This window comes from Topomyia yanbarensis, chromosome 1, assembly GCF_030247195.1.
Source record: "Topomyia yanbarensis strain Yona2022 chromosome 1, ASM3024719v1, whole genome shotgun sequence".
In the NCBI taxonomy this organism is placed as follows: Eukaryota; Metazoa; Arthropoda; class Insecta; order Diptera; family Culicidae; genus Topomyia; species Topomyia yanbarensis.
In genome coordinates this window covers 4,436,606-4,464,399 of record NC_080670.1, presented here as the reverse complement: position 1 = coordinate 4,464,399, position 27,794 = coordinate 4,436,606, and the positions used below count along the sequence as shown (strand labels likewise).

General features: G+C 40.7%; 3 protein-coding genes across 6 annotated transcripts in view; 2 read left to right on the top strand and 1 right to left on the bottom strand.

The window, feature by feature from the left end:
• The window catches only part of LOC131676681 (oxysterol-binding protein-related protein 8-like), a 54,937-nt gene extending 52,422 nt beyond the window's left edge, over positions 1 to 2,515 (bottom strand). For 2 of the 3 annotated variants that reach the window (XM_058955922.1, XM_058955923.1), the window contains exon 1: positions 1,511 to 2,515. In XM_058955922.1, coding sequence (XP_058811905.1) covers positions 1,511 to 1,670 — 160 coding nt within the window. In that variant the 5' untranslated portion in view covers positions 1,671 to 2,515. The remainder of the gene's footprint in view (positions 1 to 1,510) is intronic. The other variant, XM_058955930.1, reaches the window with a different exon arrangement.
• A 2,869-nt stretch (positions 2,516 to 5,384) lies between these two features.
• Positions 5,385 to 18,981, top strand: LOC131676684 (mucin-2-like). 2 transcript variants are annotated; one of them, XM_058955932.1, is made up of 2 exons: positions 5,385 to 5,724; positions 16,705 to 18,981. In XM_058955932.1, the coding sequence occupies exon 2, from the start codon at positions 16,779 to 16,781 to the stop codon at positions 18,291 to 18,293; it is 1,515 nt and encodes a 504-aa protein (XP_058811915.1). In that variant the 5' UTR covers positions 5,385 to 5,724; positions 16,705 to 16,778; the 3' UTR covers positions 18,294 to 18,981. The 2 variants fall into 2 exon arrangements, with proteins under 2 accessions (XP_058811915.1, XP_058811916.1); XM_058955933.1 differs by lacking the exon at positions 5,385 to 5,724 and adding an exon at positions 16,126 to 16,146.
• A 5,836-nt stretch (positions 18,982 to 24,817) lies between these two features.
• Positions 24,818 to 27,334, top strand: LOC131676692 (thioredoxin domain-containing protein 9). The gene is made up of 4 exons (XM_058955945.1): positions 24,818 to 24,972; positions 25,628 to 25,838; positions 25,899 to 26,258; positions 26,322 to 27,334. Exons 2-4 carry the CDS (start codon positions 25,662 to 25,664, stop codon positions 26,439 to 26,441), a joined length of 657 nt encoding a protein of 218 aa, XP_058811928.1. The 5' UTR covers positions 24,818 to 24,972; positions 25,628 to 25,661; the 3' UTR covers positions 26,442 to 27,334.
• The last annotated feature ends 460 nt before the right edge of the window (positions 27,335 to 27,794 follow it).

Sequence of the window (27,794 nt, the reverse complement as noted above, 5' to 3'; positions counted from 1 at the left end):
AAATCCAAATACCACCTCCGTTCGCAAATAGTCGAAAAATCAGCAATTTTCCAAACAGCGTATGGCCTTGAAGGTTAAAGCACATAAACAAATAAATCAATTAAAAAGATTGGCTGAATGTTTTCTGCACACATCACACTACCACCCTTTGACAAACAAAATATACTTCAACCTCGACGCCGCCGAGAAGGGATCTGGCTGACCGGGGCTGGCTATTAGCTAGCCGGAACCGAGCAATTCAAATGCTACCGTCGCACACCGACGTCGCATGTATGAATAATAAATGGAAAACAAATGAAAAACTGTCGCAGCACGGCTTTCTTTGTTTTGTATTGTTGATTCACCTCGCGGCTAGAATAATTGATGGCAACATAAATTGGACCAGTCTTTCTCGTCTTGGTCTCGGGTAAAGTAATATTTGTTGAACAGATTTTCTGCGTACCAACTACTGAGATTGATCAACGATAAATGAATTCATATCTATGTTGCCATTATAAAAGGCGTGGAAAAGTTCACCCGAAGTATTATCCTTCTTAGCATCAAACTGCCCGCACATTAACCACTTAGAGTAATAACTTTGTCAATGTGCCGTAGTCCGGGTGAGACAAGGTCACTTCAAACGAGCAGGCCCGTATCGATGAAAGGTTCATTAATCCCGTAAGCGCAAGCGAGATTCAGTACCGGGGTTGCAACTTTGTTTGATTGAGAGGGGAAAGAAAGACCTTTAATGCTCATTGACATCAATAAACGACACAAATAGGCACCGCCGGAGAGGCGCCAATAAACGTCGTCCGGCTATTATTTTACTTTTACATATCCATGAAGTTTGATGTTAAGATTTTATTAACTGCGTTTCTTTCAAATTTATTTCAATTTTTCAATTGATGTGCCAGTAGCAAATATAAATAGTAACTGGCTCTAAATCATGCATGAATTTTGAGCGTGCAAGGGTTAACTAGCTGGGTAGCGTGAGCTGCTATAAAGCACCCTGCACTGGCCGGTCTGTTTCGTCTGGTGTGGATTGTAGGTGAGAAAATTGATTGTGATTATCACAACTCAAAGAGCAATATGGAAGCAAATTATTGCACAACACCCTGCTTAAGACCAGGGAAGGGTTGGAGGTCGCTTGTACCACACACAGACGGGCTACCTCACACCAAGCTACGTACGTGTTATTAGTGCCCACGGAAAACGAGTGCATATCTATCGCGGAGTAAGAAAACCAAGTGAAAGAGAAAGTCGAAATGATTACTTATCACGATAAATAACTCATACTCCGAAAAATCGCCTTCCTGAGGAACGACATGCGCGTTTTTTTACGACAGCATATTACACAATTCGTGGCTGGTATTAAACACTCAAATATCCCGCTAGTCTCGGCAAGTGTTTTACAATGCCATTAACGGGGAACAAAAACTAAGAAGCAGTAATAAGTGGCTTGCAATAGGAAATCTACTGGAAACTAGACAACTATAATAAAAAGTGATTAAGATAAGAAACACTAACTTACCGAGAAACTTCCCCCCGGTTGCGCTATGCGGTGGAGTTGAAGCCTGTGAAATAGTCGATGATCCGAAGACCGGTGCCGAATCGGGTCGTGCCCCGGTGTTGATTGGTGTCGAAACGGTGCTAACGTTGGCCGATGGCCCCATATTACCGCTTCCGCTCATTTCAACTAACAATTATTTTTTTTGAGATGAGGACAAAACTGATCTATGACTGAGATCAACTCAAACTTGACTCGATCACACTCTAATGATAATATTTGAACATTTCACGCCGAAACAGGGTCACCAAATAAAATTATATGGCCAGTGCTTCAACTACAACGAAGTATTTAATTAAATTTCCTTCAAATGTGTCAAACTGTTTACGACAATCTGTTTCTATATAAAACTGGTGGCGTAATCCCGCTCACTACCGTTGCTAGCTACACTGGAGTCTTCCTTCACTTCCACCAAGTTATTGGTGTTATAACACTCGCCTACTGTTTGGATGATCTCTCACTTCCTCGACGACTCGTGCAGCAACTTTTCACTTTCTTGTCACACATCTACAGCATGTGAATCGTCAAAATTCGCATTACCTCACTCACAAATGAGGCAGCTAAAACTTGTTCCCGGATTACGTCTCCCGGTGCGGAGAAAGAGCAACGACCATTTGCCAGCCGTGGTGCTGGGCAGTCTTCAGCAGGCAGAATAATAATATTGCATAAACGAGTGGGTACACACACGCACACGAAGCACTATGTACCTACTACTACCGATGCCCTGCTGGCATGGGCGGGGGGTGGTTGAAAATGGAACTTTGGTCTGGCCTCTTGCTCTCTGCTGATGGGATGGCCCGACCGCCAAGTACACTCAGCTCGTTTGCTATAAATCTATATATACCTGGCTGGAATTACAGATTCCAAATACACGGGTACAAAAGTTTGGTTATAGAAAACTACGGTCACGTAGCGACCAGCACCACCGTACGGAACTGCTTGCGTTTGATGATTAAAAACCGAACTGCGGCTGGAACGCCTGAACGTCACTGTTGAGATGAATGTGATCTAAAAAGTAAAAAAAGTTGATTATTTGCAGTCAAACGTTGAAGAAGGTGTGCCGAATGGAATCGGTCGGTTGAAAGTGGTCTAAAGAAAATTAATTACACTGAGAAAAAAATAAGGCAAAATAACAATCATATTTTAGACTATAAAGTTTATTATTTTTAATAATGATTTTCTTAACAAAACTAAGAAATTTGTTAAAATAAACAACAAAATGGTGAATGTAATCAATGTTTTTATTTAATTCAACCAACAAAATAACGTTAGAATGGTGTATTTTCTGTTTTATACGCTTCGCAGATTTTCGATGAAGGTATTCAGCGTTCATCAACAGCAGGATCCTTGAAAACTGGAATAAATATTTTTTATTTTAAAAAAAAACTACATGCCGTCAAGTTTTGTAAACTACTTTTTTTTAATTAATAATAATTGTGTATTACAAAGCGTAATTTTTTTCTCAATATGGCACATTGTGCTTGTTTTCACACTAATTTTATAGAACAACCCTAATAAAAAAATATACACGAACTTTAACTTATACAGTCCAACGATTCCACATATTGGATGATACCCTGAACAGCTTGTTAGGATCTTGAATCATAAGATGTTTATTGGGGAAGCGACTTACATACAATAATTTCGGCGATTTGTTCTAAAATGATTCATTTTTCAGAAAAACAGTACAAAATGTCATTAAGATCAGCTCAAATTTTTTATAAAATATAAATACTCATAGTTATCTGCACCAGAAAAGAAAAACAGCGCACGACCAGATTCGATCCCAAGATACAGTGCTTTGAAACTAAATATTCGCAATGTATCATATAAAACCGCAACCAATATCAAACAACTACAAAACAAAAATAACTTGAATATGAATGGTCTCCTATTTATCACGAAGAAATTTTAACAGAAACCTTAAATTTGGAAAAAAAATTCACAGCTTTTTTATGCATTCGTCCATGCAAATAGTACTATAGTACAATCATATTATATTTCAACCTCTGATTTTTTTCTGATTGTAATATTCAATAAAAAATCATATTTATATTCATCCAACAAATTTTTAACCGGGAAATATCATCACCCACACACATTCCCAGTGCAGTTCAGCCGGAATTCTGGCTGACTATAATTAGTATCCGGCTCCAGTGCCACAACCGTTTCTGATTAGAATCGATTGTGTCACTTTACCCTCAATACTAACTAGAACCAGTCAGAATTCCTGCTCATTTTCCGATTGGATTTACTGGGTCATGATCTGGTACTTTTGCAATCCACTAGTGTTTGCAATCCCAAATGTCAATTGAAACTGTTGTCGATCTACTAAGACAACTTATGAAATAGTTCAAGCCTTATGAGTTGGAAATGTTATTGCCCTGATTTGAGAATGATTAAAAAAGTTTTTTTTAATTGTTTCGCTCTTAGAGAGAGAGGCATGTTATGGCGGGAAGAACCTAGAACAACGACTCTCAACTGGAGCCGTGAAGTAGTGACCAGGGTTTCGTGAAGATTTTTTTCTCGGAAAGACCTTCATTGTAACAGACTGAAAATAATATTTGCATAGTTCCTCAAATGGATGTTAAGCCGTGGGGGTCCCCAATAATCCTGGGTGATTACGAAGGTTTCGCGAGACGAAAAAGGTTGGGAACCGCTGGCCTAGAACAAGGTTTCAATAGCTTACCGATTGCCAGCATCTAGTTTAACCCGCCTAGCCGCCTTTTCATTTGCTGGGTTGGCACTAAAATATTACCTACGCCACAGAGAACAGACGTTCATCTTCAGCATTCAATTTGTATAAAAATCCCTAACGTTTCCGAAAGATATCTCCATCAGGTGCGTTGCTGTCGTTATGTTTTAGTGGCTGAGTTCGATTAATTTGACAGCGGTTATACACACTTAAAATCCATTACGTACCAGTAGATAATTCAAATTTGCTGTCCTTATTTCACTGCCGGAAAACAAGGGAGAGGGAATGATTTTTTTTTTACTCAAAATTAATGGGATGAACTTTAGTCGACTTTGGGGAATATTTTATTATTTTTGGTTAAATTTGGACTCACCCTATTTCGTTTTTCGTTGGAGGAAGTAGGATGCACAGATTTTTCTGTGACCTCTACCCAGTCGAATCATTGAGGAACCGGTTCGAACTTATGAGTGGATTCAGTATGGATTCCAGCTCAAACGTATCAACCCATACGTCGGAATCGGTTATTTCCTTTGAGCCAGATTCCATACTGAATACATTCAGGATTTCGAACCGGTTCCGGAATATGCTTGACGGGTAGTAGGGATAAGCTGGTGTGGCGGCGCTAGTGTTTTAACGTATATTAATTCAAAAGTTTACACAAAATGTTTTAACATATTTGGTCGATCATGGATGTCTGCTCTTTGTGCCTAGGCTGTCATTTTTCAGCCGATTTTTTAACAGTTCTGCAAAGAAAGAAAGGCATGTTGTATTAAGCTGTTTCTTAAGAAATAATGTGCAATTTTAGTACAACAATGTGAAACTTACCGTTTTTATTTTTCTTTTCATGAAAGATATACAAATGGTTCTGCTTGGGATTCAATTCTTAACTTTATTCGGTCTTGTGAGCGAGTTCCACTTCGATCAAGATTATTCGATATTTTCACACGAAACCCTGGCTCCCACTTTGCCACATATATTGCTTCGACATACAAAGTCGGGTACCGCTGCTGTAAACATGCGATCATAACGACGGTGAGTGCCTCCACTCAATCTCATCGCTCTCCCGTATAACCGGTTCAGGCACAGTCAGTCAGCACGGCAGGCATGCGGGCAACGAAAAGCTTTCTCCGAGATTCAGTTGTAACATGAGCGTCGGTCATTTCGGTTCTGTGATTTTGTTCGAACGCGGTATCTCGGAGTGTTGAGTGAAGTTGTTTTGTATTTTTCTTTGCTTTTTCCTGCTCTTGTCACGCCATCACCGCATAGTGTGTCGTTTGAGAAGAGGTGCGGTGTTTTGAAAAATCGTAAAAAAACGGTGAAATTCGAAACCTTTGGTGATTTTTCGGTGAACAAACTGACGATAAGTTATCGTGGAACAAGTTGGAATAAGTTAGCGAAGCATTGAGTGCTAGTTGAAGCATTTTCTATTGGATTACCCGGAACGAGTCGGCCTGGGCTGTAACGGAAAAAAACGCAGTAGAAGGTAATGAATTGAGGTTTGCGACAAACGGGCAGATTTTGGTAGTGGAATTGTAAATGGTGGGAAAAGCGCGCTAGCCACTGATTTTATTTTTAGCAACATAAAATTTGACCAATCTTCATACAGTATAGTTATGTTGGGAAGGGTTCTTTCAGTGATGGGCACACACGGTGTTAGCGGTCGGGATTTCAACGGGAGCGGAAAAAGGATAGCACACTTCGTTCGAAAATGGCGTCCGCGGCATACATGTAGTGGAATAAAAATACCAATAATGTTGAAACTACGGAACGGGGAACCGGCGAAGGAAAAGAAAAATAACGATAGAACAAACAGGTAGTGGAAAATGGATGGATTTTTAAAAAATATGAAACGTTCAGAAGAAACGCGAATATAGTTGTGAATATTTTGGATTCTAGACAGCCCCAGCCGTCATAACCGGCGGAAAGGAAGAGAAATAACTTCGCCTGTGTTGCCTGGGCAACTCGTAACGTTTCAAAAAGAAGAAAGGATGTCGAGGGACTAGCCAATGAACATGGAAAATGGCATTTAAAAATGGGGAATGAAGGGCTAACGAGGAATCGTGTCTCGATGAAAAATTATTTGATGATGTCCAAATTCGTCACGTTTTCAGACGGAACAATTATGTATGTGTGCGCGCAAAAGTTCAATCACCTGCCGCTCATCTAGTCATTAGAGCGCAAAGTGGAAACACCATTTTCTCATTCAAGAGCTCTCATCACGTTCGATGGAGTCCGCGCGGATGTGTTTTGCTCAAGGCTAATTAATCCGATCGTCGTTTCTTTGGTATGAACTAAAAGGAAGAGTCTAATGCATTGGGACACCATGGAAGATGTATAGTACCGGTTCTTGGCCTACGTGTTTGTTATCAGTTATTTACGGTTCTCTGTCAGGGTGAATACTGCGGAGCATAACACCAATTAGATCTCAAAATGTTATATAAATTGAAATGTCAAGATGTACGGCAAGTAGTAAGGCCACAAAAGAAAGCAACGGAGCGAGTGAGGCACAGTACTTTGGAGCTTTTAAACTTTCAAATCGCGTGCGGCAACAAAAAAAAGTATGTAAACATAACGAACAACCTGCTGCGTCAGCAGCATAATAAACAGTAGTGGTCCGGGAAAATCACACTACTTAATGCAGAAGCTGAGGCCTCTTCGAGAGCAGTATAGCGAAGAAAGAAAGAAAGTTGCCTGTTTGTAATAAAATGATATAATTCAACGGTTTTGTTGTGCTAAGCCGTGGCATGTTATGCGAGAGATGATATCGTGACACCTAGACAAAACTAGCATCCCCTGTGCGAGAGAAAACGAAAAAATGCAGTCGAACCGCTTTAGCTGCGTATCGGAAATGGAAATGTTGCAGATTCGAATGTATCATTTTTGGCGCGAGCCTAACTGTAATCTGTGGCCACGAGTGCAAGCAAGAGCGGACAAACGATAAACTAAGCTACTAATGTAATGAACAACAATTCTGCAGGTTGGAAATATGAAACGACGGCGGTTCGGAAACCTAGCACGAGTGCATGTGCAATCAAACAGGTCTGTTGTGAGACGTAGAAATACAAGAAACTGCGTGAAGAACCTGTTTTCATATGATACTGCTTGCTGCCTTGATATGTAAGTCAATTTGCCACTTGCTTCAACGGAGGATGGATCGAGTATCCCTACGATATGTAGATGCGCAGTGAAAAGAAAATCGATGTCGAGTTATTTTTCGGAATTGCTGAATTCTATTCGACGAATGTTTGAACCACATCTCGAAATGCATTTAATTAATTTGAGTTCTAATTCATTAAAATTAAAGCCCCAGTGGGTGGGCCAATTATGCATGTTTCGATTGCCAATAAAATTTACATTCGCTTTCAAGTTTGCTGATGCAAATCTATTGAAGCAGTCAGCCGTTCCAAAACCTTCCGTTGGCAATGTTAGCCAATTTCATTTTTTGGGAGTGCCATTGCTGGCAGCAGTGAATCAGTCAACTGAAACTGTTCCATAATTATTGTGCCGTGTGCCAGTCAGTCCCAGGTAGAGCGACAGACGATACCCTATTTTGTTGGAGTTGCTATCCGTGGCATTTCAACTGCCTTTGTTTTGCTTCTGCGATTTTATTTAGTATAATAATTTCATGTTTGTTATTCTCTATAATAAGGGCTTCGAATGCTACCTGTAAATCTTTGTAGAAAACGGCTATATTATTTCCAAAGCTCTAGTATCTCGTGAAATATGAAACCTAATTGCTGCGACTTGAACCCGGGGACCAGACAACAAGAGATTTTCTTCTCGAATATCAAAATTCATATTCTTTGAATTTATGAATGACACTCTGTATAGCCAAGTGTATGTTTGCCGCCCGTCACAGTTTTTATTCAATTGAGCGATTCGAATTGCATGTGTGAGTTTCAGTTTATTTCCCGCTCATCTTTCAAACAGAACTGGCTCCAAAAATGATTGTCTCCAAGAGTCCCCTTTCATTTTCTCTTTTGATACCCCATCCGAACTCGGTAATTTCTCTCACTATAAAAAGCAAACATCAAGCGAACCAAAAAAATGCGGGTTCAAAGCGTAATGTTTTGTTTACTCGCCACAGGCTGCCAGAATATGTAATTGGGCATGCATCTAACCATAACTGTTTACCGCCATTTATCACCTCGGTCGGTCAATTGCCACTTGGGACGTGTTTGATGAGTAAACGTATGGCGGAGCGCCGGCTGCATATCAATCGGTTTCCTGCTGTTTCTACCTTCCTTGATTTCCATAAAAATGTAGAAATAATCAGGATAGGTATGTTATGCTCCGGAAAATCAGGGAACAAACTTACTGAGTAATTTCACATAGTGCCTCATAGTCGTTAGACTTGACTCTATTCTGCAGTTACTTTCGTCTAGCCTTGCCATTCCCGCTGATCATTAGAGCGATTTCTCTTTTGCCCTTTTCTGTTACCGCGTTATATCTATGTTTTCTTCTGCCGATTGTCGTCTTCGGTAAGTAAGATGCAAAAAAATAAATTACGACCATTTAGTTTGCAATAGTCGCGGACCTGTCGTGGTGGTCGAGTTTAAAAATAGTTTAGGCCTTGGGAGACGAATAATCCACGAACAGCAGGGACACATTATAGAGCTATACTGAGAAATTCCGAATGCGATGTGTCCGTGCCAATCACTGAAGCGAGTGGCCGGCCGATCGTCTGTTGGATATAGATAGTTGGAGGCAGAGATGGTTTGGTATGCAGTAATGAAGTTGATCATTGGTGGTTTTACTAAATTTAATGAACAAAATAATTGCAGTATCAATTATTTCGCAGCCTGAATGAACTACGTTAAATCACAGATTTTGTTTTACTAGTTTATCCAACACAATCTTTTTCTTTCTTAAAAATCACGCCAAGACTGATTTTATGCAAATATTGTATCATTTTACTTACTTTGTTGTCTGGCTTCAGTGGTCAATTGAAGGAGCTGGTCTGTACAGTTTGTGCAAACGCAAGTTCACTCTTCTCTAGATTGTAGCTATGACAGGTGGCGTTCAGCTTTCTTTGGCAATATCGGTCCGATTTTTAAATTTTTACGAGTGCAACACGAACAAAAATTCATAAGTTCTGGTGCAGTTCTGCGCCGAAGGTTGAGTATCGAGTTCTTAAACAAGATGAAGATGGAGATGAAGTCTATTTAAATTAATTTAAATGGACCATGGTTTAATTATCACAAATTCTTCTCATTCAGTATAATTGCACAGTAATTTGAAATTTATCCCATTTTCTGTGGATTTTCGTGGGTGAATGGAGAACAGTGAGTACAGTTATGTAAGGTATGCAAACTAGGCTCAATGGAACTGTCCAAGTCAGTCCTGGATATCACACAAAATTTGGAGCAACATCAGATGTTGCTTCAATGTGTTCTCAACCTCTATTCGGCAGTTTTCACGCCGCCACCCGCGTTACGGCTTGGTAAGGTCAAACTGGTGTCAATGGGGGTCAATTATTTATTAAATAATATATATTGTATTATTAAATAATATATATTTACTAATATATTTATTAAATAATATATATTGTCATTTTCCCTTCAGATAGTTGATTTTCGAGCTTGTAGAACTTCTTGAGCGTCTCATATACGAATTCCGACGGAAATTGCGGATTCGATGAAAGAGATCTGTTCTATGAGACAGTTGACCGATGGCTTCGAAATGCTGGAAGAGATTAGCAGCGGTAAGCGAATTTAAAAAGAGGAAATGAGACACTTATAGCATTGAAATGAAATCTGCAAGTAGCACTAACAAACATCCAATTTCAGGAACTGTACGAGCTAGCGCTGGGCCTATGGCCTTCGACTGGCATGGTCCATTCTCATTGGTTCGGAAGTGTTCTTGGGTGTTTGGTAGATATGTACTCCTACTTGCAAGTTGATCAATTCACTTGGATGGGGGTCATGTGGATCCTGCTAGTTGTCGACTCTTTTGACCTTCGGTATGACTGAGGCTAGTTCAGGAAAAAAGAGCAGGGCTGGCAGCTCAGAGATAGTTAATTATTCAGGACTTGCTCTTATGATTGTTTAACTCGACCAAGCACATCAGCTCTCAGAAATGATAATAGCCCTTTCGAGTCGGTGTGGTCTGTTTGAGTCGAACCAGGCACACATTCAGTTCGAGCAAACTTTATGGGGAATAATGGATAAATGTTTCTTATGTCCTTTATGGGCAGATATTCTCTTCGTGAAACCCTAAAATACCTTCACTCGTCTAGTTACTCAGCATAACGATAATAAAAAATGAGGATTTGCTTGGTCCATAATGTAATTAATATGTATATTGACTAGAACAGCACTCTCGCAGGTTGATGGGATTGACGGTATTGTAAATACCATCAAGCCATAATAGATTCAATAGAGTTATCTAAATATAAGGACCTTCGCTCCTTTTAGTTTTAGTTTCCATTTGCACCAAGTTCTACTACTACAGGTTCATTAGTTCACATGTTAGTAATCCACCAACCATTATGACTACTCAGGATTTGATTTATATAAGAAGCCTGCTTCAAGATGTTGATTACAATACGCCTCGATAGAGATGTATCGAGGAAACCGGGAGGGCTGTGAGCGTTTTTTCTGTTCCATACTTTTCCTCTCGTTACCAACTCACAACCAATAACAAATAGATAATTGAGAAAGGATGTGCTATGTGTGGTGGTTGGCTATTCAAGTATTAGTAGTGTTTTAAGTACTAATGTATATTTGTCATGTGATGATCATAACTTCAGCTGTACCTTGTAACTGTCTAATCTGTTAAATCTCTCATCTAAAATGTCTTTTGTCTATTCTTTTCAAGTCTTATAATGCCATTCTACACCCGCCTTCAGCTGGGTCAGTCAAAGATGACGCTCATATCCACCAGATAACACGTCCCATGGCGACATGATCGGGAACTACAGTTGATACGAGAAAGTTCACTCCCTTCTAGCATCTGAACCGCATACTGCAATTTAGTATCAGATTCACGGCTCGCGCGGTGGTTCTGGACCACATGCAAATATGTTAATGGTACCACGGTCACATAATCGAGAGTATATACGCGAAGTCACATACACGTGAAAACCACGTTAACATACAAACGCTTGAGCTCTTTGCGACTACCCATGTGCACCTACGCCCGCGATCTCGCAAACATGATTACACTTCGGTGATAGTGAACGTCTTAACACCCATACATTCTCAAACGCGGTCTCAAACGGGAACCTACAAACATGCCCTCGCGCGCGCTATCACGAATCGGTCACGTCCAGAAGTTTATCCTCCATCCTCGAAGCCTAGGTCCATGCCTTCAGCTGGACCAATTAGGAAAATACGATCATACCTATTAGACAACACGTCTCATGGCGACATGACCGGGAACTCTAGCGATATAAGGACACCTACTCTCTGCTAGAATCTGAACTGTACGTACACCGGAAATTTAATATAAGACTCACGGTTCGCGCAACCATTCAAGAGCATACGCAAATTTGTTAAAGTCACGTCAGCATACAAACGTTTAGCCCTTAGGCGATTATCCAAGCAACCTACGCCCACGATCTCGCAAACATGATAACACCCCGGCGATAAGGTGAACGTCACAGTACTCCTAAACTTACAAACGCGATCTCAAGTGTCAACCTACAATATCCCGCGCTCGCGCGATCATGAATTGGGCACGTCCGGAGATATCTATCCTCGTCTAGTCAATTAATAAAAAAGAAACAAAAAAAATAAAATTGAAAAATAAGGAAAAGATAACTCCCATATCCACTAGACAACACGTTCCATGGCGACATGACCGGGAACTCTAGTGATATGGGGTAACTCACTCCCTGTCAGAATGTGATCCGTGCACCGAAAACTAAATATCAGAATGACAGTCTGCGTGGCCATCCTAGAGCACATGCGAATATGTAAATGACCACAGGGTTACAAAATCGAATTTATACACGCGAGCACACGTGACAAACACGTTAACATACGAAGGCTTACGCCCTTCGCGATCATCTACGCACACCTCCGCCCGCTATCGCGCAAATTTGATAACACTCCTGTAACAATGTGAACGTTTTAGTACTTACGAAGTTACAAACGCGAACCCGCAAACGCGCGCGATCATGAATCGGTCACGTTCGGAAATCACCCTCCGTCCTAGCAACTTGGATCCATACATCCAGTTGGGCCAATAAAAAAATAAAGCTCATATCCGCTAGACAACACGTTCCATGGCTACATGACCGGGATCTCTAGTGATATGGAAGATCTCACTTTCTTCTAGCATCTGAACCGTGCATGGTTCGCTCGCGATCATCCAAGAACACACGCGAATATGCGAAAGGCACACGGTTATAAAATAGAATTCATACACGCGAAGTTACATACACGTTAGCACACGCGGCATACAAACGCACACGCGATCGAATACGTTAACTTTCAAATGCTCGAGCCTTTCGCGATGATACACGCGATCGCGAAGAGGTGTGCGCCGCGCCACTGATTTCAGGTAAAACGCCGGGGCGTTTACTATTTTTACCACGCACCACTAGTCCCTACGCCCGCACATACCTGAATCCTACAATGAATATTACATTCAGCATTACCGCCCGCTGCAGCTGGCAGTGTTTTTAGTGGGCGCAATTGCCTGTCTCGTCTGCAATTGTAGTGTGTGAGTCTGGCGGGGATCCTTTTCGAGAGCCTAGCTATGCAGCTCCAGTACCTAGCCTAGCTATGCAGCTCTAAATCGGGCTGGCTGTGAACAATCCAAATTAAAGCATAAGAGGGATGCATATTTTGAGTTAATATGCAACCAAACTGATTTGCAATATTTGCGAACAGCTGTTTTTATCAGTATTTAAAAAGATCATTTTATTTTCAGCGCAGAATATCGATAGCGAACTCTGTCATTTCCATTCTCGAGAATGTTGTCCTCGATGTCAAGATGCAGCTCATGAAATTTCCTAAATTCTTTTGATTCACGATAGTAATGAGATTTAATGGAACATCCAAAAGCCGAAAGTGACCGACTGTACTGAGCAAGCTATGGAGTGATTGGAATGATCTGGGTGGTGAAAAACTACCTTCAACATGGTGAAATTTGCAAGATGAATAGCACACTCCAATATAATAACTTATCGAGTGAACCTCGATACCGACTATAAGCTACTCTCCCGTGTTTTATTTATTGATTGCGCCCTTAGGCAAATTCCTAAGCAGGTTACGAGAAGCACCATCAACCGGACCAGATGTTTTACTCTGCTATAAATACTGGATAAATGTCGGAAAAACAACACACCATCTGTGTGTGGATTTCAAGGCAGCGTACGAGTCAATGAAACGAAACGAACTGTGGTAGATAGTGCTGGAACATTGCAACCAGACAAAACTCATAATTTCTGTGACGTTGAATGAGTCAAAATCAAGCGACAGATTGTACGGAAAAATAGTCGACTCGTTTGGGAAGTTAGTTGGATAAAAACGGGACGATGTGCCTATATAGTATGCAAATGAACGTAACCATTATCCCGAGATCCCGTATCATTTTAGGCTTCGCAAACGACATCGAATGAATGGTGAACGGTACGAGTTCACATAGCCAGGAACAAAAGTAACATCTTATAACAATGTCAGACGTGTTGTGAGAAAGTTTCTACGAACCGGACTTTTTACGGTCTTCGTAATCAACTAAACTTCCATAGCCTTGTACGGCTACGAGGCATAAGCGTTGAACTAGATGAAAATACAACACTCAATACTCTGTGGCACAGTTGTACAAGAACATGCCAACATCTGAAGGACGGTAGACTATAGTAAGCTCGAATACCGTAAGAGAGACCAGTTAATGATAGGTTCAGCAGAGAACATGGAAGAGGTCGTCTAAATCGGGCTGGTTTTGTACAATCGAGTAAGACGAAGGGACTGGACACTAGTGATCTAAGTTTGAGCAGCCTGTATACATAAAATGTCGATGAAATTGAAAACTAATACCACAGAAACATTTATGTCCATTTAATTCTACCCCCATTTCGTTTTGTTAAAAAAATGCTAGTCGGATTGATTCACCAAATGATAATGCACATGGAGTTTTTTTGTTCTTGTCAAAGATATAACTATGATATCGCAATAGCCAAGCTAGATAAACTCGGTATTCACAGACAACTTCTTCGCTGATTTCCGTTCCTATCTCGATGAATTACAATACCCAAATCAGCATTAAGGATTATCTGCACAATCTCGCCACATCCGGCATCCCGTAAGGAAGCCACCTCGGCCCAGTAATATTGCTCCTCTATTTCAATAACGTCAATATCGAACTTTAAGGACTCCGCCTCTCTCACCGACGACCTGACAGTTTTTCGACACATGCGGGATTCAACCGATGCCGAAGTGAACTGGCCGGCTTCAGTACGTGGTGTGATCTGGACAGAATGTTTCCAAACCCGAGCAAATGTTCAATCGTCACGTTTGCGCGGAAACGTCATCCGATCCAGTTCAACTACCGTTTGTCCGACTGGAGCATTCCAAGACACTTTCACGTCGAGGATCTTGGAGTCATCTTTAATTCGGCACTAACATTCAAACCACATACTTCATATATTGAGGACATCAAGACAGCTAGGGTTTATCTACCGAACAGCAAACAAAACTTTGGAGGCGTATATACTATCTTAAACCGCTCTATTGCGCTTTGGACCGCTCAACGATAGAATATTGTTCTGCTGTTTGGAAACCGTACTAGGCCAGTTCATACACCTCGATACACTAAGCATTTGAAGGGACTGCTATCGAGTCATATTCGTTTTGGACTTACCGTCCACCCGAGTGGAACGCCTGGATCTTCAAGCCCGTATTCGAGCACTATGTAATAACTCTCTCCTGGTGCTTCACGAGAACCAACAACGACTCGCCACAGCACTGTTACCGGACTCCAGCAAGTTTTCATTGCCACAACATTTGTTTTCCACTTGATGAGCAATACCAGTAAAAATACATTTTTGTAAATTCTTAATTGTAACTAATCTAAGCAACTACCATTGGGGCAATTGCCACTTGTATGAAGAACCCGCCTTGGGACCAAGAGGCCTGTTGGCGTATATAAATACGAACATCTGCAATACAGTGGGGGTTTAAGAAAATTTGATTATTGATAAAAACTACGATATCTTCTGAATTAAATTGACGGAGTAGCAAATATAAAAAAAAAACAGTCAGATTTGCATTGACAGTGATAGATCAGTAGAGTGCCCTTCAATACTATTGCACCGTGGCCGTCGTTCTGCCACGAAAGTATCATTTACATGCGAGATGTTTTGCTGCTCGATGGACCGCGAATAGTGTTTTATTTCTTCGCAAGACGAGGCAATTGAATAAATTGCTTCATCATTCTCGAGATACAGAAAAGCAGACAACACAACTGCCAGTCTAATATGAAATGCGTGCTTTATCACAATGGCAAACACTCAAACGATTTAAAAATAAGAACTCTTCCACGACCAGAGCATCGTTTCTTTTTCAATTCTTCAATGATTCTCTCCCTACGATATGTGTGAGAGTAGTACTTAGAGAACTTTGTCCACCACCGGCTTGAAATAGGCACTGCGTTCAGTACACTCCCCCCTTCATCAATCAACAAACCAGATCAGAGCGACTCTTGTACTGCTATCAGTCTGAACACTGATCAGCTCCTACCCAATTGGTAGTAGTGCTAACTGTTCGCGTGTGTGGGATTAGCATTCCTCCTCCTTTGGGCAAATTAACTTTTATGCTTTCGAGTTTGTGCCGGCTTCCCATTTGGCTAGTCAAACCGGCTAATTTAGGTTTGTTGTAACATTTCTAACTTTGTTTTACTTCCAACACAAATGGAAGCTTAGGCAAAACTAAAAAACGCACACACGCGAATACAGGTAGGTGGTACGAAACGCGCCAAAGTCGAGCTACCAAAAAAAAAAAAAAAAACAAAAATCGCGAAACGATCCCATGTTGGATTGTTCCTGTCTGCAATGTGAGTTGATTTCAAACAAAGAACTGTGAAGAAGGCAAACTAATGATGATTTTTACAGCATAAAAACACACCCATCCCTGCTTTGTCTGTGTCGATCAAGTATGGCAGCAACTTTGAATAGTGGAATTGGTTCAGTAGCAAACTTTAAACATGTATTGATTGGCATTCTTCTATATGCTCTACTTTACATTTAGAGAGTAAATGAAAGTCACGTGTTTCTTTGCTTCCGCCTTATTTTTAGCACAGCCCTTTGCAGTTGTGTGGCTTGTTTTGCATTGTTGTGCGTTTCAGATAACACTTTCCCTACCAGTTAAAAGGGCGGAAACGGAAAGTGCGTGCCATTTACGTGCTGCTTCCTAGCTTAATTTTTATTAATAAATCTTATCCATTGCGTATTAGGAAAATTCCTTTAAGATTAGCAAAAGACCTTCTTAACCGTTGTTTTTGTTTTTCTTTGCAGCACCACCAACGACCCGAATCAATCTCTGCTAATCGCGTGCGTGAATCCCACAATCATCACCAACCTCATCGGCAATGTCCTTGCAGGTGCAATCGAACCAGCAACCGCCGTCCGGGCGACGCACGCCCCAACTTTACCAGAACTTTGGCTCACCGACCACTACGACATCCTCTAAGCTGTCGCTGAAAGCGACTGGCACTGAAAAGCCGGCTGGGGAAGCGGCAAGTGCAAAGGAATCACCGACCACCACCGGAAAGGATAAATCAACAAGCTTAGTTGTGTCCGTTACGAAACTGAGCGCCAGTGCGAAGGTAGCAGAACAGGAAAAGGTCGAAAAAGTAACGGCAACCAATGGAAGCACTAACGGCGATCACAGCGAAAAGGAGACTAACGGGAAAGCTGAAGAAACCGTCGCTGTAACTACTCCGGTGAAGCCAGCTTCGGAGCCCACCAAAAAGGAAGATGAGAAGGAAAAGAAAGTCAAGCAGAGTCCTAAAGCAAGCCCTAATACGACTCCTCAAAAGCAACCAACCGAATCGGTTCCTGCAGAACAGATCAAAACAGCGGAAGACACCGATAAAAAATCAACAGAGTCTCCCCCGGTCACTCCGGAGCAAAAAAAGAAGGAAAAACCCTCGGTGGAAAATTCACTGATCGCAGAAAAAACTCTCAAAGGTTTCACCGCCGATGGGGAAGAGATGGAATCGCTGGTCGTTGAACCATCCGAGTACGAGGATTCTCCAATGCCACCGCGCACCGGCGGCAAATCCAAGCTGCTGAAATACGCAACAGGACCACTGACACGAGCTCGCATCAGTCCGTACCGTGTGCACGAGATCACAAGCAACGCCAGCACCGTCGTCAATCTGAGCACCGTGAGCGAGGGTCAAACCAGTGCCCCCGAGTCGAATGAAGCTTCACCGGCTACCGACTTCAATCGGCCATTGCGTACCATTTCCGGTAGACGCTCCACTCGTCCCATCTCAGACATCCAGTTTTCATATCGCAAATCAACCGAGCTCAATGATTCTACTTCCAGCATGAATGTCACCATCGGGTCCGAAATTCACAACGACAGTCTGCGTACGCCGGCACCGGGATCTTCCCGTAAACGTAAAGCGATGACACCGGAATCTACCTCGGATGCACTCGATGTGCAGGAAATCGTCGACAGTCCCAAACGGGGCCGGTTGGACTTTAGCGGATTGCTCGGAATTGTCGCCAGTCCGGTAACACTGCTCAAAAATCGACTTTCGCGGGTTAGATTGCACGCTAGCACTCCGGTCGCCAAGCGTAGCTTGGATGATGAAGAACTCTCCGGTGGGGTTGTAACGGCTGAAGCTACCACCACCACTGCCAACATTTCCGGGGAATCGTCGGCTAAAATGGAAGTGGAAAGCGGCGTGAGCGAGGAAAAGATAGTGGAAGTGGACGAAAAGATCGGCGATGGAGAACAGTTGGCAAATAAGGCCGAAACGATTGAGCTTCCCGAAAATGCAACAGATGGAACTGGTTCCGAAGATGGCAGCGAAACGGTGGTGGTCAAAGATGTTACCGATAAGCAGAGACAGTTTTGTGTTGTCATGTAAAATTTGTCTACCCTCATGCGTCTCCCATTTCCGACGTAATTTCCATTTTTTGCTGTCTCTAATTTGTCTTGTTTTTTTTATTTCCCATTTTTATTGGGCACCCTTGCCTGGATGAAAGCTATGCACCTGCGAAGTAGTAGGTGAAATCCCACTTTTAAAAGTGTCCCTAAGCCGAAAGAATGCGGCCGAGTGTTCTTTCATACAAATAATACAAATAAACCACGATTTTTAGTTCGTCTCATTAAACACTGTATTTTCCTGCTGGAAAATCATCATCATTTACGATTATTTTGTTTTATAAAATAGGACTTGCATCCGAATTCGGATTGTACACTTACTTGACCTACTTCCCAGTTGTAAGTAGAATCGATGAGTGAATTGGAAAATTTTAATCCTTGATAAGGATGCAATTTTTAGGAGAAATAAAATAAATTACGACATGGTAAAGATAACCTTTTAGAGTCGTTTCTTAAGTGTAGTGAGAGAACTTAAATGACATAAAATACCCGATATACATAATCATCAGAACAAATTAGTGAGCGCAACTAAAATTACATATGATAATCCTATCTAATATAAATGAAAATGTGTTGCTCAGCCACAAAAAAAATCAACAAAGAAAATATTAATTAAAAATTGTAAAACGAAAAATTGCAATAAAAATGAAAAATAAACAATTTTTAATGTCCTTCAGTAGTATGATTGGTTCAGGATGAAAAAGTATGCTATCAAATCTGGAGAAACTATCAAAAAACAAACTACGGTATTTTTAAAAGTAAAAAAAAAAATATTTCGACAATTTGAAGATAATAGCATGGCGAAAAATTTTCTGTGTTTTCAATCCGACATAAAATACTAGCCCAAATTTTAGAACTGCACAGATTTACGAGATGGACAGTAGCGTTAAAGCAAAGACTACATATTAAGAAGACTGATATCTCTTTACTTTCCCCATACAAACTAGAAGCATGCCTATGCAGTCTTCGGTTAAAGGCTACTGTACACCTCGAGATTTGTGTCGTTTCGCATCCGGCACGTTTCACTCGGATGTAGCCCAATAAAATCCATCTGGAAAGGGGTTCGAATTTGTTGTTAACTTCTACAGTAATTCCGGCTCAAATGACCACCGTCTAGTCTAACCCATTTCAGAATGCTACAACCGATTCCGACTCAATGGGTTCCGAGATACGTTTTTGTATTTGAGCTGTCGCTAAGACCCCTCTAAGAACGGTTGGTTTCAAAATCGTCCAATCCCAGTTAAACACATTCCGGAACCGGTTCGGAATACTGAATGGAGTCAGTATGGATTCCAAATCAAACGCAAAAACCGCTTCCGACTCAGAATCGGTTGTTGCATTTGAGTTGGTATCCATACTGACTCCATTCAGGATTCCGAATGGTTTGACCGGGATGAAGGACGTTCGTTGGACCAATTTGGACAACGTCCAAATAACCGTTCAACGAACGTCCATCGTTGGACCCGTGTTGAACGATTTTGAAACAATTTTTTGGACGTCTCAGTGTGACAAGACATGATAATAGGGAGCAATGAGGTATATATAGGTGTGGCAGAACACGGTTTGCTAGTGTTGGCAACCAAAAATATGTAAACAATCCAGAGGCACAACGGATCGACGTCATAGCGTTCACACGATTCAATGCGAGCGGAATGACCGGTATGACGAAAGTCGATTTAAGGACGACTCAGACGATACATCAGCTTCCGTCAACGTCAACGGAACGTCACCGTTCCGTCAGAATAAGTTAAATACGTTTCTTTTGCGTCCATTCACACGTGCCGTACGTCAAAACGTTCCGTGCCGTTGATGTTGTGTGTGAATGCCTCCATTTAACTGCATGTAACTTTTTCTGACGGAACGGTGACGTTCCGTTGACGTTCACGGAAGCTGATGTATCGTCTGAATCGCGCTTTATTCTGTGATCACTCACACCACTCATGTAATGGCGTTTTCGTTTTTTCTTGGTGCTACACCGGTGTAGTGCAAAGAAAGAGATAGACTGATTACACCCAAGTTTGAATGAGTGTAGCACCGACTACACCGGTGTAGTGCACTGTCAAAAACGAAATTGCCATAAGATTCATCTTACGAATACCAAAGTGCCATCTTCGCCATATCTGTATCTACTATATTTAATAGGGAGGGGGCATTTTTGTTCAAATTTTACGTCAGAATGTTCCACACGGAAACGAAAAACTACCTAAAATTGAGTTCCTTTGACTCAATCTCGCGGTATCGTGGGGGAACTTAAAATTAGGTAAACCGTGTTGAAGGTAGTTTCCATTTAACCACGGCAAAAATTACAACTCATTGATAGGTTTTTTATACTCAAATTTAAGTTGAATTTACCTAATTTTGAGTATACCCCAAACAACTCAAAAGTACCTTCCTCCACGAAAGACCTCGACTGAGTCGAATCTCTCGTTTTGTTTTTGACAACACTAATAAGTGCGAAAGCGACGCACAACTCAAAAGTAAGTTAAAGGAACTTATTCTACAGGTTGTTTTATTTAACCGTGCAGCTCTTGCCCAGGTAGGTTCAGCCGGAATTCTGATTGGCTCTAATTCGCATTCCGGCTCCAGTGACACAACCGATTCTAACTAGAATCGGTTGTGTCACTGGAGCCGGAATATGAATTAGAACCAGCCAGCATTCCGGTTGATTTCCCGGCTGAGCTTAACTGGGTTGTCTTAAGAGGCCTTTACACGTTCAATATTTTTGCCAATACTATAATACGTGTAATTGAAGTATTGACGATGTGCATTTCAAATGGGATTGACGTATTGAAGCAATATCGTCAATACTGTTTGACAAAAAAAATTTAATGTATAAGGGCCGCTTTAGAGCTGGATATGGATTCCAATATTGACTCCACCTATTGAGTGAGAAGCCCAAAAGATTGTTGTAAAATCGTTACACGGGTCCAACAGTGGACTCTTTTGACGGGTATTTGGACGCTGTCCCAAGGTTGGTCCAACGGATGTCCTTCATTGGACGATTTTGAAACCAACCGTTCTTAGAGGGGACATTCAGGATTCCGAATGGTTTGACCGCCCTCTAAGAACGGTTGGTTTCAAAATCGTCCAATGAAGGACGTTCGTGGACCAATTCGGACAACGTCCAAATAAAGCAGAATTTACACCTATCCGATCCGTTTCAGTGCCGGTTCAGTTCCGTGCACGGACGCCAATATTCTTTCATACACTTCAAATGCAAGCATTCACACTTGTCCGGGACGGCGCCGCGCCGGACAAGTGTGAACGCTTGCATTTGATTTGTATGAAAGAATATTGGCGTCCGTGCACGGAACTGAACCGGCACTGAAACGGATCGGATAGGTGTAAATTCGGCTTAACCGTTCAACAAACGTCGATCGTTGGACCCGTGTTGAACGATTTTGAAACATTTTTTTGGACGTCTCAGTGGGCGGGGAGTGACAGTGAGTGACCTTTATGAACTAAACCCAAGCACACAGTACTATTCTATGTTTTTATTCAACAACTGTTCAGTAAAGTCAGCCGGAATTTCAGTTCACTTCTGTTAAAATACCGAGGCCGATAGCAACCGATTCTAATTGTACGGCAGAAGCCAATCGGAATTCTGACCGGCTTACTGATGCGGGTTTTTTGTGTGAGTGCAATCGCAGGCCTTCGATTACTGGCTCGAATTAAAACTCGTCGAAACGATAGTGTTCATAAAAAGTGCATGAGTAGTGTTCATTCTTGAATAAATTTTGCTTGCATCGAACATTGCATAAAACTGTTTAGTCTCACTTTTCTGTCAGTTAAGAGAGCTTGTTTGCGTGAACTTAGAAAATGTCATTTTTCAGCACAGTACTTTTTGAGTTCCATTTATGGTCCCAAATTCCCAAATTTGGGAGCGGCTGATTGCTCCCCGGGTTTGCGCATTGCGTTCAAGGTTTATATGGGGTTTTATATTAGATAAAGCAATTATTTTGCATTTACGTCAATAAAAATTGCTATTTCACTCAATATGTAAAACCAGCATAAATTGGCTCTCAAACGAGAAACTTACCCGTTCGACGCGCTAACTAGATTTCATTATTGGTACCAGTCAAATGATGACGAAAGCATTTTCTTGCATTGATGATATAGGATGGTTGTTCTATTTTAATTTCAAGATAATCATTACATAGCTTCCCAAAAAGTTGAATTACAGGTGATAGAAAGCACTCGTTCTTTCGTTTGACACCAAAACATTCAGTCGAACGGGATATTTTATTTCGAATTATTAACATACTGATTTTTTTTTGTATTGTTGAGGTTAGGTTGGTTGTTTTAGATACGGAAAAAGGTTTACCTAGAAATTGGATATATCAGTGACTATATCAGTCGACTTTCAGCACTGTTTAATCCAGTGATTTTTGCCCTCCCACTGAGACGTCCAAAAATTTATTTCATAATCGTTCAACACGAGTCCAACGATGGACGTTTGTTGATCGCTTATTTGGATGTTGTCCAAATTGGTCCAACGAACGTCCTTCATTGGACGATTTTGAAACCAACCGTTCTTAGAGGGCTCTATCGTGTTTTTTTATCGAGATTTCAATCTCTAAATTTCATTTTAGTATAAACTGAAGAACGAATTCTTAGTGATGTATCAAGAAATTTACCATCAAGATATTTTTCAGAGGTAGGAAACATATTTTCTTCATTAGAAGAAATAACATTTGATTATAATTTTTATTGAATTTATGAAATTTAAAACTCTTGTGTTTTGACAGATGAAAATAAAAACATCATCATTACACTTCCGTGTCATGTTGCTTTAAATCGCGAATAAATGAGAACATATTTATCGTAGTGACTACAGACACTTTATACACAGACTAGCGAAGTGTAAAAAATTGCAGCCAAACGGACTGTCAAAAAGTGCAGCCAAACGAGCATGAAGGTTTCGAGAGGGGAATTACAGCCCATGCAAAGCTTATGGGAGCTTCCGTGATGCCAGTTTACATCCATGGTTGCTAGTTTTCCTGTTTTTCTCTTTGCTAGTCTGTTATATAAAGTGTCTGTAGTAGTGACTTATCCAATTACGTTGGTATTGTACCGTTTTGACGTTTGAATTGGGAGGAAAACAAATCGTTTACACCGCGAAATGGGAGGAAAACAAACCGCTTCTGGGCTTAAGGGGTGGGCGGTAGTATAAAAATCAAGATCTGTGCGTATTTTAGACGTCAGATATCTCAAGAGACTTGGTGCACGGATACGAAATACTACCAAAAGTTGAGCTCTTCGGATTCAATCTCGGGGTATCGTGGAATAAGGTAAAATTAGGTAAACCGGGTTGAAGGTAGTTTCCCTTTAACCACGGCAAAAATCACAACTCATTGAAAAGTTTTTTATACTCAACCTTGAGTTAAATATACTTAAATTTAAGTTGAATCTACCTAATTTTGAGTAAACTTCAAACAATTCAAAAGTACCTTATTCCATGGAAGACCCGGACTAAGTTGAATCTTTCTCTTTGTTTATGACAACACTAATAAGTGCGAAAGTGACGCAAAACTCAAAACTACTTAAATTTAAGTCAAAAGAACCCGGATAGAATTTTACAATAGCATTTGCCCTACAAACAATCATAACACAATAAATATTATAGTTATTACTGTTTCAATATTGTTCGATGCCAAGTTCTCACAGTAGATTTACAATAAAATTTCATGTAACAATAAATTTTGCTGTTCAGCAAAAAACTGATACAGTGCATTCACATTCAATTTTACTGTTTTCGAGCAAACAATGTATGGAGAAAAATTGATTTTTTTAATGTTAAGATACATAACCACCCCCCTTTTTCACTGTAAAAGTCTATTTTACATTGAAATTTACTTAAAGTTTATTGTTTTTGTATTGTAGCATAACACTAAAACTTACTGTAAATTATTGTAAAATTACTGTACTGTCGCAGTGAAAACCATGGTTTTGTTAGTGTACATTTCTATTCGGGTAACTTATTCTGTGGGTTGTTTTATTTTTCCGTGACCTTTATTGTACGTTTCATTGGAAACGAGCCATTCAATCATATTGATGCGACGAATTTAATTGGCGCATTTGATAATAAATGCTCAAAACGTCGCAAAATATGTATTACTTAAGTTTAATGTGTGCTAATTATTTACTTTAACTGAATTGGTCAATAAAACTGACTGAAAACTGTTCTTATAAAGTTTCAGGTTTTCGTATGTTTTATTTACTACATGATGGTTTTTATAAAACATTGCACCCCCTTTTATTGAAGTGTCATTCATCCCGTAAGAAATACATTGCGGCGAATCGTGCGCCGAATAGCGCTACGAATCTTGCTGCGACGAAAAATAATCGTCGCGTCTCCTTTGGAAAAGCACGGATAATAAATTGCTGAATAACAGGAATAACACAGACGTGGAAAATAGCCCTGATGTAAACGTCAGAAAAATGCGTCGCGAAAAAATGTTTTGACGTTTGTGATCCCCCACGCAATTCGAAAAGAAGGTATTCCAGTAGCTTTGTCTCTTTCTGTCGCTCTGTAGTTCCGAGTGCATTCATCAGACGCGACACACACGAAGGAGTTGCCTTGGTTGGAGTGATTCGATTTGCGGCAGAAAAACTAACGGGAGCCGGAAAATTGTTGAAATTTCAATTAATTCGACAAATTGGTAAGTACATCCTATCATTTTTCTATGATTTAGAATTCATTTTAGCGGATTACGGTAAAATTTTACTGGAAGGAGTGTTATTTGTGGGAAAAACGTTGAAAACATTAGTCATGTGTTTTCTTCGCTTGCGGATAGCTTTTTTCCTTCCGACAGCGGGTGACAAACGCAAGTGCTCCTTACGAATATCACATTGCATGCAGGGGGTGGGTAGTTGATCGGGGTAATATTGGGGGCACGCCTACTATGCGTGTGTTCTGTGTGCGTATTCTAGTGCTCGAAGTGTTTGCTTGTTGCTTCTACTGAAAAATTTATCAAACGATGGTAAAAGGAGTTGTGTTGGAGGGAAACAGGTTGATCTAATTATTTTTATGAAACCCTCACAAATTGAAGTTGAAATTCATGCCGCGTGGTTATGATAAAGGAGTCAGAAAGCCCAAGTAATTTGTACTTTTATTTTGCACTCTGTCAGGTCAAGGAGGAATAATTTGGCCGATTTTTACAATTACGTTGTCAACGCTCCTCTAAAAGTGAACTTACGGCTCATATAAATTTTAAAAAGGTTCAGGTTAGAAAGATGTTGGGTAGTTTTTGATTCTTGTTAAAGGCAATTTTATTTTGCGTCAAGTCCAATAAAGATAATATTTACTGCTTTCAGCTTGTGAGAGCGCTAGCCAATATCGACATCAGTTATGGAGCAAGTGCTGCAGAATTCCCTCATAACGGCAGCAGTCCAGCTGGAGAAACAGCTCGACGGTGAGCTGGCCCGTCTCGATAGTCTTGGAGGGGAGGATCTCGAAAAACTACGCGAGCAACGGATTCGGGAAATGAAGAAACAGGCGACACAGCGGCAGGAGTGGAAAAATAACGTGAGTAAATTCTTCCTCAAATTACCTGTTCGCTTGTTAAAGAGTCAATGTTTGGCACAGGGTCACGGTGAGTACACCGAACTGGCAGACGAAAAGGAGTTCTTCGAGGTAAGCAAAAAATCCGCTAACATCGTGTGCCACTTCTACCGTGACTCGACACCACGCTGCCGGATCGTCGATATGCACCTGAAAATACTCGCCTCCAAGCACATGGAGGCCAAATTCTGCAAAGTGAACGCAGAAAAGTGTCCCTTCCTGACGCAACGACTGAGGATTAAGGTGATCCCTAGCATAGCACTGATTAAGGACAGCAAAACAAAGGACTACATCGTCGGGTTCACCGATCTGGGGAACTGTGACGATTTCAGCACAGAGATGCTCGAGTGGCGAATTGCACAGTCCGGGGCGATTGAATACAGCGTGAGCAGCAGCCGAGTTAAAAATCTATTTTTTTCAAGTGTTCCAAATATGCTTAATTTTTAGGGTGACCTGCTGACACCTCCGGACGATAAGAAAAAGAAGAAGTCTTCCGCCTACAACTCGAAAAAAGCCATTCGCGGTGGGTACGACTCGGATGATTCAGATATTGACTTCGACGATTGAAAGGCGCAAATCGCGTTGGGAAACGAAGGGAGCGCTTCCCTCATGTTACAAATGGTTGCTCTTGTAGCGAACAGAGAGAAAGAACACAACACATTGCTCGTATATTTCGAGACCGAGATAGATGAACCTGTAGTATTTAACGTATTTCGTAGAGCTTAAGGACCTCATTCGCCACAGACTCGCATAGCGGATGCATGTTTTTGAACACGTCGCATATTATATCCTTAATCTTTTACCTAGCAACACCTGAATGAGATGCTTGTTGTGTTGAGTTCGAGTTTTGATCCTACTTATTTCGTACTAACTTGCATCTTTTGAAAATTGTACCTTGTGCTTGTTTCTTCGATAAATTATCTGTTCTTGTTTGTACTTTGAAGAGACCCAGTTCTGTTTGTCGTTTTGTCTGATATTAAATGAACTGTTTGACTTGACGGACATTTTAACGTTCTCACTACTCCCAAAATATGTGTTGCAAATGGTCGTATAATAAATAATACCTGCAGCATGGACAGGTTTAACAAACGCACCGTAATATTACAGATCATTAAGTTTGCTACGAATAACTCAAATAACATAACTAATGGGGATTAGCTAGTGAGTAGTAATGACAAGTTGACCATTGTTCCCGAAGGAAATGTCGCAGATCTTCAAGAGCTTCAATGATTAGATATATAGAGAAAATTTTATGAGCATAAGAAGCTAAACTATTAGCGAATATCAACAAACTTATATGCGCATGCCGTTTTTGGTTTAAAACAAACTTTGCAGTGATGAAGATAACGAATTAAAAAAAATATGAAACGCAGAGATGATATTTTTCAGCTATTGATAAATAATTTTACAAAGGAAAAACTCGAATTTGAATAAAAAATATTTAAGTTTTCTATTACTTATGAGATAATTGTTTTGTTTTAAAATAGTTGCATTTCACATTATACCTCTAAGACACACTCTTCCGATCCCAAAAAGTCTGCCGACCCATTCAAATACGAGTAGGATTCAACGAAGGCACATTCGTTTGAAAAACCCATTCGTCCTACTGCAGATAGTTTGTACCAATCCATAATCACCATAGCGTTCCCCTTGTTGCATTCTGCTAAATCGAGAACCAATTTCATTGAAATGTACAGGATTTTTTTCCTGTTGGGGGAAACTTTGCCATTTCGACCACTATTCATGCTGTGGCAGCATGTTAAATTGCCCCAGTCCATTGTCATCGTAAGCGAAATATTTGTTTGTCCACATGTGTCGCCTCAGTCGGCTGCTACATTATTAATGATCCGCTTGGGATAGGTTTGATATACATCGCTGGATATCATATGATGTCGTCCGAAGTATCGCTTCTTTCGAGGG